At 39.5% G+C, this 14164-nt stretch overlaps 1 protein-coding gene across 2 annotated transcripts in view; it reads left to right on the top strand.

The window, feature by feature from the left end:
• LOC124625788 overlaps positions 1 to 14164 on the top strand; it is an 82556-nt gene that overhangs the window by 55717 nt on the left and 12675 nt on the right. For both annotated transcript variants that reach the window (XM_047149235.1, XM_047149234.1), the window contains exons 6-7: positions 4763 to 4925; positions 5027 to 5123. In XM_047149235.1, the coding sequence (XP_047005191.1) occupies positions 4763 to 4925; positions 5027 to 5123 (260 nt within the window). The remainder of the gene's footprint in view (positions 1 to 4762; positions 4926 to 5026; positions 5124 to 14164) is intronic.

Genomic DNA, 14164 nt, shown 5'->3' with positions numbered 1-14164 from the left:
GTTTCTAATCAGACTTTCTTCAATCACTACTTTGGAATGACATTTATTTGTTTCGCTTACATTGGTTGCCTGTTCTGTCTCGCAGTCGCAATTTTTTACTGCTGTATTTATATGCCTATCATTGTTGGAGCTGGCTGGCGTGACACACCCCTGCGCGTCGCCGTGCAGCAAGCTGATTTCTAACTCGGCAAGACGACGGTTGACATTCCGCTGCCATAGCGGAATGTCAGTGTGCACTGCCTTTTTAAGGTCCTTTATTTCCACATTGGAGCCCGCGTCTTTGGCTTCAATCGCGGCATGCACTTGTTCAGACACTTTGTGCTCAATTACTTGATTTGTGTCAATCTCTAATTGTTCCACTCTGTTGGTCAGTACACTGATTTCATCTACGATACTGGCGTTAGCCACTTGGATACTATCTACTCTTTCGCTTAGTTCTTTCACCGCTTTGGGTATGGGTTCATAGTTTTGCTTCATACTAACAATCTCACTTTGCATAGCTTCCAAAGATTGCATTAACTGCAAGTCTCTCTCTGCTTGTTTAGCATCACGTTCTCTATCGCGTTCTGCTTGCATACATGCAAATTCGGCTACCATTCTCTGGTCACGCTCTGCTTGTTTACATGCAAATTCAGCTACCAATCTCTGGTCACGCTCTGCTTGTTCAGCATCACGTTCTCTTTCACGTTCTAATTGCATACGCACAAATTCAGCTTGGAAATTGAGCATGCGCTCAAACATAACTCTTAATGATTGCACTTCTGACACCTCACCACTCTCTGGTCCGTGTCCAGTGCTTGCGGGTGGCACAGTATTTCCGCTATCAACTGAATCACTGGGTGGGAGTGGCAACATTTCTTGCCCTTCTGCCCCCAGATTCTCACATTGTACTTCCTGAATTACGTCACTAACATTACTTTGTGTCCCACTTTCTAACTCGGTATCACTACTTACTGACTGTTGTTCATTATCCATGTTGATATCCTTCTGACTACGCAATCTAACCATAGTAAACAAAAGAAGTAAAATCTGAACTAAATGTCCTAACACTCAGGTTTCACTGACATAATCACACAAGAAATGGTCATTTATTAAAACACACTTATTATATACTACAATGACTAACTACTCAAATGTCCTGTTATTTTAAAACAAAGCACTAACAACAAGCACACCACTAATGATCCGAGAACACTGCACTGAGGCTACTTTACTACCCACAGGACAACTACACTGTAGCTTTACCTTTTGGTGATCTATCTTGGGTGCAGCTGCCCCCTGATATCGTGGTAGGTAATTAATTTTTCGAAATAATGAGCTCTCTTCTTCAGCTTGCCTCTGGGTATATAGTGTTCTCATGCAAAAAATCATATACAGGTATTACCACACAATATTGGTTATGCAATACATACAATACATGGAAAAATTATTAAATGTTCTCCAACAAAGTTCGACTATAAAAATTCCCTAGTTATCTCTTGGGTATTTAGTGGCGACTGCATATTCGGGCCCCACGTTGGGCGCCAATTTAACGAAATTGCTGTTTAAATTTCGTTAAAGAATAAAATTTGCTTTTAAGTTAATTAATTTTTCTTTTCTGTACGTACGAACTTTGTTGTAGAACCTCTCTCTTATTTACGTGTGGTAATAAAAATTTTTCACTTTCAAAAGAATTACGTACATTTAAAAATTACGTGAACTCATATTAACTGATTAAGAATATTTAGTTGAAAATTAAATTCTTTACATCATTCGGCCTTGGCACACATTTTCTAAATGCAGTGGATTTTTTTGTTAAAATATTTACTGAATTCTTTCCCGGCGTTAGCTTTTGAACCCAAGATTATCACTATTAGCAGAAAATGGTTAGTTATTACCAAGCCGACATTTAATTATCACTGATCAAACCTACTTCGCTATACATTTAAGTTATTTGAAAGAACCAAAATTGTTAAATTTCAATGTTAACTATCCGTCTAAGAATGCACAAATGTGTAACTATTTTTAAAATCTCAGTCAGTCTCTGGATTGCTGTAAAAGAAGAACATTCTCTTAATTCACTGTTAATTTCTATCTATCTGTTCCCGATTTATGGGTTTGGTTGATTTTTCCTTTAGCGGAACAATTTTTTAAATGTGCCGCTGCTGCAAATCGATTGGTCGCGGCACAGCCCAGCAACAGCGCTAAAAAATGCTGAAAACTCTTTAAAGAAATATTACAGATGACATGGGCAAGCTAATTTACATTAATAATACACACTTTTTATAAATTTCAATATATTTTTACCACAACAAATATTCAACTCACATTAGTTCGTAATTTCTCCTTCAATGGCGGCTAAATCTAGATACAGACAAATGACGTCTACCCATTCACCAAATACATCGACACAGCTTCCTACTGCTTTCAGCTCTAAACGAGGAAGACCAAAGAATACATAGTGCATTGTGCTTTTATAGTATTGCTGACTATTAACATTTCTTTGTAATTTCACGACATTATTTCCCTCTGGCTGAATTTCACGTCTCTGTTACCACAGATATTGACACATTTCGCAATTACATTATTAATATAGAAATATTACCATCCTAAATACAGAGAGAATATTACTACAAAAAATATTACAATAATAACAAATGTCTTTTACGCAAAATTCAATAATATTTTTTTGTTAAATAATTACATTATATACAAATGCTCAGAGCGGCGTATATGGTACAAATAAATTTTAGTTTGTTAATGTGTGACTTTGCCAGGGAACGTTACATCAGGATACTGTGTTATGTTACTGGGGCTCCTGGTAATGTCTAAGGTGAATTAAATAAGTCTTTGTGCTCTGCCAACAATTATTCCATGTCTTTTTTATGTGCTCCCTCTAAATGAGATACTTTTCCATGTGATACTGTGAAACTGGTGGTGTACTCCAGCTTCGGCTTGAAATTTCCTCTGTCCAAATCCTCTTACTGTAAAACCTTTAAATCAGCTATTAGTAATCCCTTGGGTAATTCCATGTCTATGGCAAAAATGGTCTATCCCAATGGATACTACCTAATTCCCGTTTAACTCTTCTATGCATATCACACTACAGCACACGAAACGTCACATTTTACTAAGTTCCTCATTTTCATCAAAAGGTTCTGCTACACACAATCTATTCACCTGCTACACATAATCTATTCACAGGCAGATTTTCTCCTACGTCTACCTAGACTACCTTCCCTGTATCTTAACGGTACACTATCCTACAATTAACTTTCAGTGGCTGTGCTCGCAGTTTAAATGGCTTCTCTTGACTGTGAGATAAACCTTGTGGCAATCTGGAAACTACGCATTTCCCACAGATGGAATGATATTCCATCAAGCTCCGCTATGCCCTGTTCAGGGTTGTTTTTAGGGTGATGCTAGAGTAACAAGTGCAATTCCAGTATCAACTGTTTGCATTGCTTATTGAATGCAAAATTTCCGTGCAAGCTCAGGATTAATTCTCTCCTACCTGGAAATGCAAAGCTGCTGTTCCCAACAAAGTACATTATTCCCACCTACCCCACTGTCTGTGATATGGATGGTTCAGCTTTGTAGTTATTGCCACGGACACCTGTGATCTTGTTTCCAATAAAAATATATGTTCTTTATCCCCACTAACATAGTTAAGCAAAATTCTGCCGTTGTTGTTGCACATGGTTTAATTTTGTTCATATTTGTGGTACAAATGCAGAATCAGGGTTTGAAATATCTGCAGTATTTTTAGTACAACACATTTGTAATATGTATTCACTCAGAGTGTATGTGGTACTATTACTCCTACTTGTCAAACTGCAAATAGAATTTCACTTTGTTTTTTCATCAGTTGTAAGCAGAATGTAACTGAAATTTTTGAGATAACTTCTGTTTTGTAAATCTGCTTGGTTGTTGGTGATTGAACTTGGTTGATATTAACAATGAATAAAAACCTTAATCTTTTCTCTAATATTAATTCCCAGTCTGTTCTTTGTTTGGTGATGGATTTGGAGCTTCTTATTAGTACTTCACATCAGATATTTGTTGTTCATAATGTGCAACCTGCAGGCACTTGCAATAGTAGTGGGTTTTGTGTGTTCTTTAAAGCAAAACTGAACATTTATCTCGGTTTGCCCAAGATACACTGTGTGACAACTGTTGTAGTCAGTTCTGTGTATTTCCAAGTTCTCTTCTATTGATGGTGTATCTTTTATTTTACTTTTAGTACAATTGTCAGTACAAAACCCAATTTTGACTTTCGTGTTTTCAAAGGTTTGGCTATGTCATTAGAAGTGTTACTATAATATGATAGAACCTCAAACTTATTCTCTCTCTCTCTCTCTCTCTCTCTGCCCCCCCCCCCCCCCCCCCATCCACCATCACTACCACCAAAGTTATCTTGTTGGCAGCTGTTCACATTTAAGCTTCTTTTTATGTATTCATTTAGTTATTTGTGGATCAAAATTGTTTACTTTGGGTAATTTTATTGGGATTTCTATTTTTTTGTAAAACTCATTTCATCAAGTTAAAGATTTGTCATTCTATATATCACTGCATGAAAGTACGCCTATTTTATGGATTGCTGGATGGCACAATCTGTTACTCACTAATCGGTCTGTCTGTCGGTTTCTGAAAAATACTAAATATGTACATTAATCCTGTTTTGATATTTGTATTGATATTTGTAAATGATTCACCTTTTTCTCCTTTGCATTAAATAATGTTTTGTCTATCATGTTGTACTTATTTTTCTGTCTTTTTACAGGAAAGATGGCTGATTTGGTATTCGTTTTCTTTGACCCAATTGGCCAGGCACTTTGTAAAAGAACTCTCAACCTAGTTGAGGCCTTAAATAAAACCCAAACAGAAAAAATGCGTTTTTATTTGTCCAAGGCAGATGATGCTGGGGATGAGTCTGATCGACAAAGGTATGAATTCCGTATGATTTTTGTAGTCACTTTCTAGTGACAGTATTTGATACTACATTAATCCCACTTCTCCTCTAATGTCTCTCTCTCTCTTTTTCCAGAGTAATGATGCAGATTGTTCAAGAATTGTGTAAGCGGCCTGGTCTGAATAGGACTGGATTTGACATGCCTACTATTTACATACCAGAATTAAACAAGGTAACATTAGCTGTGTATAAGGAACTAGAATATCTGCTTTAAATTCAAGAAAGAGTTACAATGTGTACTTCTCAGTGTTCATAATTAAAATTTTTCTTCTTGAAACTACACTGTGTTAGAGAAAAACAGAAAAGTTTAAGGCAAATGCTAAAGAAGGGAGACATAAATCAGATTTAAAAAATCTGAGTTGAGGTAAAGAGTTGAAGGTAAGTGTGAAATGTGATAGGCACAATATAAATTTCGGAGCATGTACTGGTCTTCAGACAGCTGACAGGTTTATTACTACAGGTGACTAAGGCACATAATGCTGGCTATTGTGGCACTATTAACACTGTACATACAATAACAGGTAGTCACCATTCAAATATGTTGAATCTTTTCCAAAGCCTTTACTAGCAGGAAGCACCCTCCCTCCTTGTTCCACAAAAAAATCCCCCATGTATTATTCTTATTTACTCGTGACCCCTGCATTGTGACTGACTAGTCACAAAGCAGTACTCTGCCTAAAATAGAGTATCATCTCTTTCTTGAATATATCTGTTGTGGCACAAAACACAAATGAACACTTTTTTTTATAATTTATGTGGTACAACACATGACAGCACATTGTACAATAACATGAAACGGGCTGGAGGTGATAACAAGTCAGGAGCGTAACAACATCCAAATATTAAGGTGGTTGACATCGGAGGCTGTCATGATGACATCTGGGCTCCAGAATGGTGGCTGCCTCACTTGTGCAACCTTTGGAGATGACCCTGGCTGCCGTAAATCAGTCCAAAGCACTGGTCTGCCTTGGGATGCAGAATCTGGTGACGAGGCCAGACTCTCCCCTCTGGCCATGGTTTCCTGGAACAACTAACAGTGGAATTATAGGGAGGCAGGTGGAGGAGGATGGGGGAAACAGACTCAAGCATGAGGTCTTCTTCCATCAAAGAATGAGGTGTGTGGAAATATTAGGATAATAAGACTGGGGGGCACAGTTCCGTAACCGGGGCTGGTTCTGGTGTTGAGTGGTGGTCTGGTCCCTGGTATCAAGTGTAAAAACTTGTTGTCTGTGTTTCTGACAAATGGTGGCTGGGAATCACTGATCTTGTTGGCTGAACTTCTAGTCTCGTGCACCAGATTGGAATTTTGGAGAGGTGGGAGAAATTGTGGGGGAGGGCGGGGGCCTGAGTGCTGGCAGCAGTAAATGCGGGAGTGAACAGCTCTGATCGGCTCTTGTGAGCAAATGATGTTGCCCAATATGTCACGGCATCTTGGGTGGAAGGATCTTGGACAAATGTCTTAATGTGCTGTTTTAATATCTGAGTGAATCTCTCAACCTCTCCATTTGATTGGGGATGGAAAGGATGCAAACACATGAACTTCACTCCATTCTTAGTGCAAAAATTCTCAAAGACCTCATGTCTGCAGCAAGCCATCGATGGCGGAAATCTTTGACAGCACCGTCACTGTATTCTACTGTGGTTGTATGGCAGGTAATAATGTACAGGAACTTGGAAAAAAATTTGTGACGATGAGCCACGTGGTGTTGAGGAACGGGCCTGCAAAATTGAAATGCATTCATTCTCAAGATTTCGTGAATACTGGCATAGGCTAAAAGAAACCTGACATGGGATCATCTGTTGTTCCACACATGTGTTGCATTAACAGACAAGGCTCTCTATTTTTCACTTGATGTCCAGCCAATAAGTGTGGCGCTGAGCGAGCAGCTTGATCCTGAAAGTGCCCCCAATGCCCCTGATGCAGTAAATGTAGGATCTGCTGCTGAAAGGTTGGTGGAATCACAGCATACAGTGCTGTGTGGTCTGTGGTTAAGAGAAACCACACCCACAGAGGCATGGTCTCATTACCCACAGTAATGCTGAAGAGGAGGAAATTGTTGCCTGGCCATTAGCTCTGGCCACACCCTCAAGATGAAGGTGCAAACTTGTTTGAGAGCAGTGCCCACCTCTGTGGTGACAGCAGTGCAGTCTCCCATAATGGAAAAATTGCCAATGGCCTGTTGAGCCTTTACGTCCAGCTAGAAGCAAAGAATTTCCTCTTTATTAACTTGTATTATGGTCCAGGGATAGACAGGAAAGGGTGTCAGCATTTGCATGCTGGGATGTGCTTCTGAAGTGGATTACATAGGTTTATCTTGATAGGAACAATGCTCCGCACTGGAGCGAATGAGCAGAATGAACTGTTGAACTGAATGATGATCTCAACAGCGTATGGTCTGCTACCAAGTGGAACTTGGTACCATAAAGACATATGAAATTTATTCAATGTGAATACAATGGCCAGTGTTTCTTTTTCAATTTGGAAGAGGGGCAGCAGCCTTTTCAGTAGTTGCAGGGGCAACAGTCTGGATTATTGACTGATCTGGCCTTGTAACACTAACCAAAACGGCCTTGCTGTGCTGGTACTGCGAACGGCTGAAAGCAAGGGGAAACTACACCGTAATTGTTCCCGAGCGCATGCAGCTTTACTGTATGGTTAAATGATGATGGTGTCCTCTTGGGTAAAATATTCCGAAGGTAAAATAGTCCCCCATTCGGATCTCCAGGCAGGGACTATTCAAGAGCACGTCATTATCAGGAGAAAGAAAACTAGCGTTCTACGGATCGGAGCATGGAATGTCAGATCCCTTAATCGGGCAGGTAGGTTAGAAAATTTAAAAAGGGAAATGGATAGGTTAAAGTTAGATATAGTGGGAATTAGTGAAGTTCGGTGGCAGGAGGAACAAGACTTCTGGTCAGGTGAGTACAGGGTTATAAATACAAAATCAAATAGGGGTAATGCAGAAGTAGGTTTAATAATGAATAAAAAATAGGAGTGCAGGTAAGCTACTGCAAACAGCATAGTGAACACATTATTGTGGCCAAGATAGACACGAAGCCCATGCCTACTGCAGTAGTAAATGTTTATATGCCAACTAGCTCTGCAGATGAAGAAATTGATGAAATGTATGATGAGATAAAAGAAATTATTCAGGTAGTGAAGGGAGACGAAAATTTGATAGTCATGGGTGACTGGAATTCGAGAGTAGGAAAAGGGAGAGAAGGAAACATAGTCGGTGAATATGGAGTGAGAAATGAAAGAGGAAGGCGTCTGGTAGAATTTTGCACAGAGCATAACTTAATCATAAATAACACTTGGTTCAAGAATCATAAAAGAGGGTTGTATACATGGAAGAATCCTGGAGATAGTAGAAGGTATCAGATAGATTATATAATGGTAAGACAGAGATTTAGTAACCAGGTTTTAAATTGTAAGACATTTCCAGGGGCAGATGTGGATTCTGAGCACAATCTATTGGTTGTGAACTGTAGATTAAAACTGAAGAAACTGCAAAAAGGTGGGAACTTAAGGAGATGGGACCTGGATATACTGACTAAACCAGAGGTTGTACAGAGTTTCAGGGAGAGCATAAGGGAACAGTTGACAGGAATGGGAGAAAGAAATACAGTAGAAGAAGAATGGGTAGCTCTGAGGGATGAAGTAGTGAAGGCAGCAGAGGATCAAGTAGGTAAAACGACGGGGGCTAGTAGAAATCCGTGGGTATCAGAAGAAATATTGAATTTAATTGATGAAAGGAGAAAATATAAAAATGCAGTAAATGAAGCAAGCAAAAAGGAATACAAACGTCTCAAAAATGAGATCGATAGGAAGTGCAAAATGGCTAAGCAGGGATGGCTAGAGGACAAATGTAAGGATGTAGAGGCTTATCTCACCAGGGGTAAGATAGATACTGCCTACAGGAAAATTAAAGAGACCTTTGGAGAAAAGAGAACCACTTGTATGAATATCAAGAGCTCAGATGGAAACCCAGTTCTAAGCAAAGAAGGGGAAGCAGAAAGGTGGAAGGAGTATATAAAAGGTCTATACAAGTGTGATGTACTTGAGGACAAGATTATGGAAATGGAAGAGGATGTAGAACAAGATGAAATGGGAGATACGATACTGCGTGAAGAGTTCGACAGAGCACTGAAAGACCCGAGTCGAAACAAGGCCCTGGGAGTAGACAACATTCCATTGGAACTACTGACGGCCTTGGGAGAGCCAGTCCTGACAAAACTCTACCATCTGGTGAGCAAGATATATGAGACAGGTGAAATACCCTCAGACTTCAAGAAGAATGTAATAATTCCAACCCCAAAGAAAGCAGGTGTCGACAGATGTGAAAATTACCGAACTATCAGTTTAATAAGTCACAGCTGCAGAAAACTAACGCGAATTCTTCACAGACGAATGAAAAAACTGGTAGAAGCCGACCTCGTGGAAGATCAGTTTGGATTCTGTAGAAATGTTGGAACACGTGAGGCAATACTGACTCTACGACTTATCTTAGAAAATAGATTAAGGAAAGGCAAACCTACATTTCTAGCATTTGTAGACATAGAAAATGCTTTTGACAATGTTGACTGGAATACTCTCTTTCAAATTCTGAAGGTGGAAGGGGTAAAATACAGGGAGCGAAAGGCTATTTACAATTTGTATAGAAACCAGATGGCAGTTATAAGAGTCGAGGGGCATGAAAGGGAAGCGGCGGTTGGGAAGGGAGTGAGACAGGGTTGTAGCCTCTCCCCGATGTTGTTCAATCTGTATATTGAGCAAGCAGTGAAGGAAACAAAAGAAAAATTCGGAGTAGGTATTCAAGTCCATGGAGAAGAAATAAAAACATTGGGGTTCACCGATGACATTGTAATTCTGTCAGAGACAGCAAAGGACTTGGAAGAGCAGTTGAACGGAATGGACAGTGTCTTGAATGGAAGATATAAGATGAACACCAACAAAAGCAAAATGATGATAATGGAATGTAGTCGAATTAAGTCGGGTGATGCTGAGGGAATTAGATTAGGAAATTAGACACTTAAAGTGGTAAAGGAGTTTTGCTATTTGGGGAGCGAAATAACTGATGATGGTCAAGGTAGAGAGGGTATAAAATGTAGACTGGCAATGGCAAGGAAAGTGTTTCTGAAGAAGAGAAATTTGTTAACATCGAGTATAGATTTAAGTGTCAGGAAGTCGTTTCTGAAAGTATTTGTATGGAGTGTAGCCATGTATGGAAGTGAAACATGGACGATAAATAGTTTGGACGAGAAGAGAATAGAAGCTTTCGAAATGTGGTGCTACAGAAGAATGCTGAAGATTAGATGAGTAGATCACATAACTAATGAGGAGGTATTGAATAGAATTGGGGAGAAGAGGAGTTTGTGGAACAACTTGACAAGAAGAAGGGACCAGTTGGTAGGACATGTTCTGAAGCATCAAGGGATCACAAATTTTTTTCCATTGGAGGGCAGCACGGAGGGTAAAAATCATAGAGACCAAGAGATGAATACACTAAGCAGATTCAGAAGGATGTATGCTGCAGTAAGTACTGGGAGATTGGTTGGTTGGTTGGTTTTTGGGGAAGGAGACCAGACAGCGTGGTCATCGGTCTCATCGGATTAGGGAAGGAAGTCGGCCGTGCCCTTTCAGAGGATCCATCCCGGCATTTGCCTGGAGCGATTTAGGGAAATCACGGAAAACCTAAATCAGGATGGCCGGACGCGGGATTGAACCGTCGTCCTCCCGAATGCGAGTCCAGTGTTTAACCACTGCGCCACCCCGTTCGGTTACTGGGAGATGAAGAAGCTTGCACAGGATAGAGTAGCATGGAGAACTGCATCAAACCAGTCTCAGGACTGAAGGCCACAACAACAACAGTATTTCATTTGTGGAGACGTGGTTTTTCAAGCATTAGCGGAGGCGTTCTCTGAACCATCAGTCTCTCAGTGAGCAAGGATGGCCCCCACTCCGTGGTCCAAGGCAAAAGCTGCAGCCACTATATGTGTCCAAGGTTGGAAGATTCTTAAACAAGGTGCTGATAGTAGACACTGTTTGAGCTCCTGAACATTGTTTCACGTGCAACAAACCACAAGAAGACCACTCCCTTTTTTACACAAATGTTGTAAAGGATGAGCTATCCAAGATGCCACCAGAATGAATTTTCCATAATATATAATTTTTTTCCAGAAATGCTTGGTGCTGCTTGCGGTTCTCAGGCTGAAGCATGGATGCAATTGCTTAAGTGTGTTTCTGCATTGCTATTATATTTTCGTGAGGAAAGACGTGGCCTAGGTACTCCAATAAGCTGAAAAAATTCACTTTTGCTGAGATTGAACTTCAATCATGCCTCCTGCAAAACTAAAGAGTTCAGGTTCGCTAAATGTTACTTGGTGGAACGTTATGTGAGTGCGATGTTCCCATATATAATCTGTTCATTATGAGAATAAACCTGATGCAAACAAACACAAACATGATGATTGGTGAGAAGCAGTAGCACACGTACACGGATGGTGTTATGCTTTTGGAAGTAGGTCCTTCTTACATATTAGGTATATTAGTACTAAGTTACATTAAATGAAAATCTGAGGTGTACAACTGTACTAACAGCCATCAACTTAATCACACTTTAGCTAAGTAGTATTTATTTCAAAAATTGTGTACAGTCACAGGCTCTGCAGTGTTGTGCTCTGATTGTCACGCTGTTAATGCGCAGTACGAAAATGGCTGAGGCTGCTTTCTGTTCTGTAGTGAAACGCACGTGTGGAATATAGTTAAAAAGTGCTGAGAAATAGGCTGTTCTTAATGTTTTTCATAAATTTACAGAGATAATCAGCTTTGATATTTTCTCAGCCACTGTATGATACATTAGTCCACGTCGTACATGTAGCTCAGTTGGTAGCGTAGTGGAATGTAAATTTATTGCAGGTAATAGTTCACTGGCTCAAAACACCCCAGTATCATCCCCCCCCCCTCCCCTCCCCCCCCCCCCTCCCCGCCCCCCTCTCGTTCAGATTGAAATACCTACATCTCATAATTATAGAACTCATCATTTTTTATGAATAATATGCATCTTCTTGTTTCTGATTGCATAGACTGTTCATAAAAGTTGCTTAAATTAAGGGAACATAACAATTTAATTTTTAAGGCAAAAATGAAAAACCAAATCCTCTTTATCTGGACTGTGTCAATTGTTTCATACCACAGAGGTAGATAAGTATCGTAGAAACATGAAAAACAGTAATTTTCAAAGCATCGAGCACAACATACAAATGCTGCATTTTTACATTTGCTACTGTACCATTACAATAAGAACCCAGCAGAGCTGATCTGGAGCAAAGTTGTGGGATTTGGCCTGAGAAGTAACAACACTGTTAAGCTGCCAGAAGCACTGAAACTAATACATGCAGCTTTTTCACATGTCACTGCCAAACGCTGGTGGTATATAGAATGGCTCTTCATAAAAGAAGGAGAGAAAATGAGGCTCCTGTTTAGCTTTGTGTATTCTGTTGTTGATGGGCTCATTATCAATGTAGCAGGTGACACTTCCATAAGTGAAATGTATTCCTCAGGTCAGATAAGGAAGGAGCTAAGAGATTACCAGACAACTGACTGTAGTTAACCCATTAGTGCTGGAATTAATTTTCTTGTGATTTTTTTCATGCCATCTTTTGAGTCCCAATAATTTCTTTTAGAAGGTAACTTATTGTAGCCACTAACATACAAAATGGAGATGAAACACCGTATTTCACCTGCTGTAATTTTTGGGCCCTGACAATTGAGAAATAGTGCATAATGTTTTGTTTCTTTCACTAAATGCTCAGTAAATTCCTGGTCAATGAAACATTCAAATATGTCAGTGATCGACATGTTTTCATACCTTGAGTAGTCAGGTTTTGGAAATGTAGAGGTAATTTGACTGTCAAAATCAGCTCCTTTCTCCCACGACCTCCCAAACGTATCTTTTTCAGAAGCCCAGTTCACGATATTGTCCTATAATAAGGTAGATCTTACCTTAGATACAGATGCCTCCGGTATATTTGGACGTTGTGTAGCTGTTTCAGGTACAATTGAATCTTGTGCAGTATGCATTGGTGGTGCCGGCGGATTACAGTGCTCATAATCAACACCGATCCTTTCGTTATTTGGCATCCTTATTTCAGCATTAGCTCATAGTTGACGAGAGGACAGGTTGTCTAATAATTTGTAAAAATAAGAAATGAAACAGCAAATCATAATAAAGTCGGCATCAGTATACAAACAATTACAAACCAAAGATAGGCATACTTACCCACCAACATGTTCATTTCCCGAATCTTCATCTGTGTCTACATTCGGATCTGGGGGCTCAACAAACACATCACCTTCAATGTCGTCATTACAAAGAATCTCCAGCGCCTCAGCAGGCGAGAAACCTCTTCTAAAACAAAAAAGAGAAAATTCGTCCTTTTACTGAGTACAAGCACCTAGCGTTGCCATATGGCAACACCGACGTTCAAACGACCCAAATGCACGTAATTTATTTCGCAGCAAGCAGTAACCTCCAAAGAATATATATTTGAGTATTTAAAGCACAACCATACTAAATATCCAAATTAAATATCGTAAGTTACTGTGTAAAACATACTTACTCAAACTTATACTCCATTTTTCTTCGTCATTCAGCAAACGACGACTTCCAACACTGTTAACACTGCAGAATTTAAATGTATTGTTAAAACTGTTGCAGTGTAGTGATCTTTACAGTCTTGCGGAACGGAATCCAGTGCTGCCAACACTCTCGCTTCGTTGATGTCGTGGAATCAACGATTTTAAAAAAGTGTTACAAATGTTGCACAGCGCTAATATGTTAATACACAGCAGGATCATTTGAAAATTGAATCATAAAAGCAATTCTAAACATATTTTCAAATTTGGGGCAGATGTAGAAGCAAATATCACATAGGTGGTTGGAGAGTGTATAGATCAAAAGTAGTAGTGTAACTGGACCTTGCAAAAAAATACAACATAGACCCCTGTAATTCCATGTCAGCCAATCTAAGAAATTAAAAATTAGGAGTGTAGGTCAAAGAACTGTTGTATTTCCACTTGTGCAAATTCTGAGTACTATGTGAGTCATGCAGCACTAGTAAAGTGAACCTTTGAAGTCGGTGAAATACATTTGTCATAGTTGTAAAAGGTACCTTCCTCTTGATTATCAGATGACATCATATTGATTATAA

Source organism: Schistocerca americana, chromosome 8 (genome assembly GCF_021461395.2).
Source record: "Schistocerca americana isolate TAMUIC-IGC-003095 chromosome 8, iqSchAmer2.1, whole genome shotgun sequence".
Lineage (NCBI taxonomy): Eukaryota > Metazoa > Arthropoda > Insecta > Orthoptera > Acrididae > Schistocerca > Schistocerca americana.
This window is presented reverse-complemented; position numbering and strand designations above follow the sequence as displayed.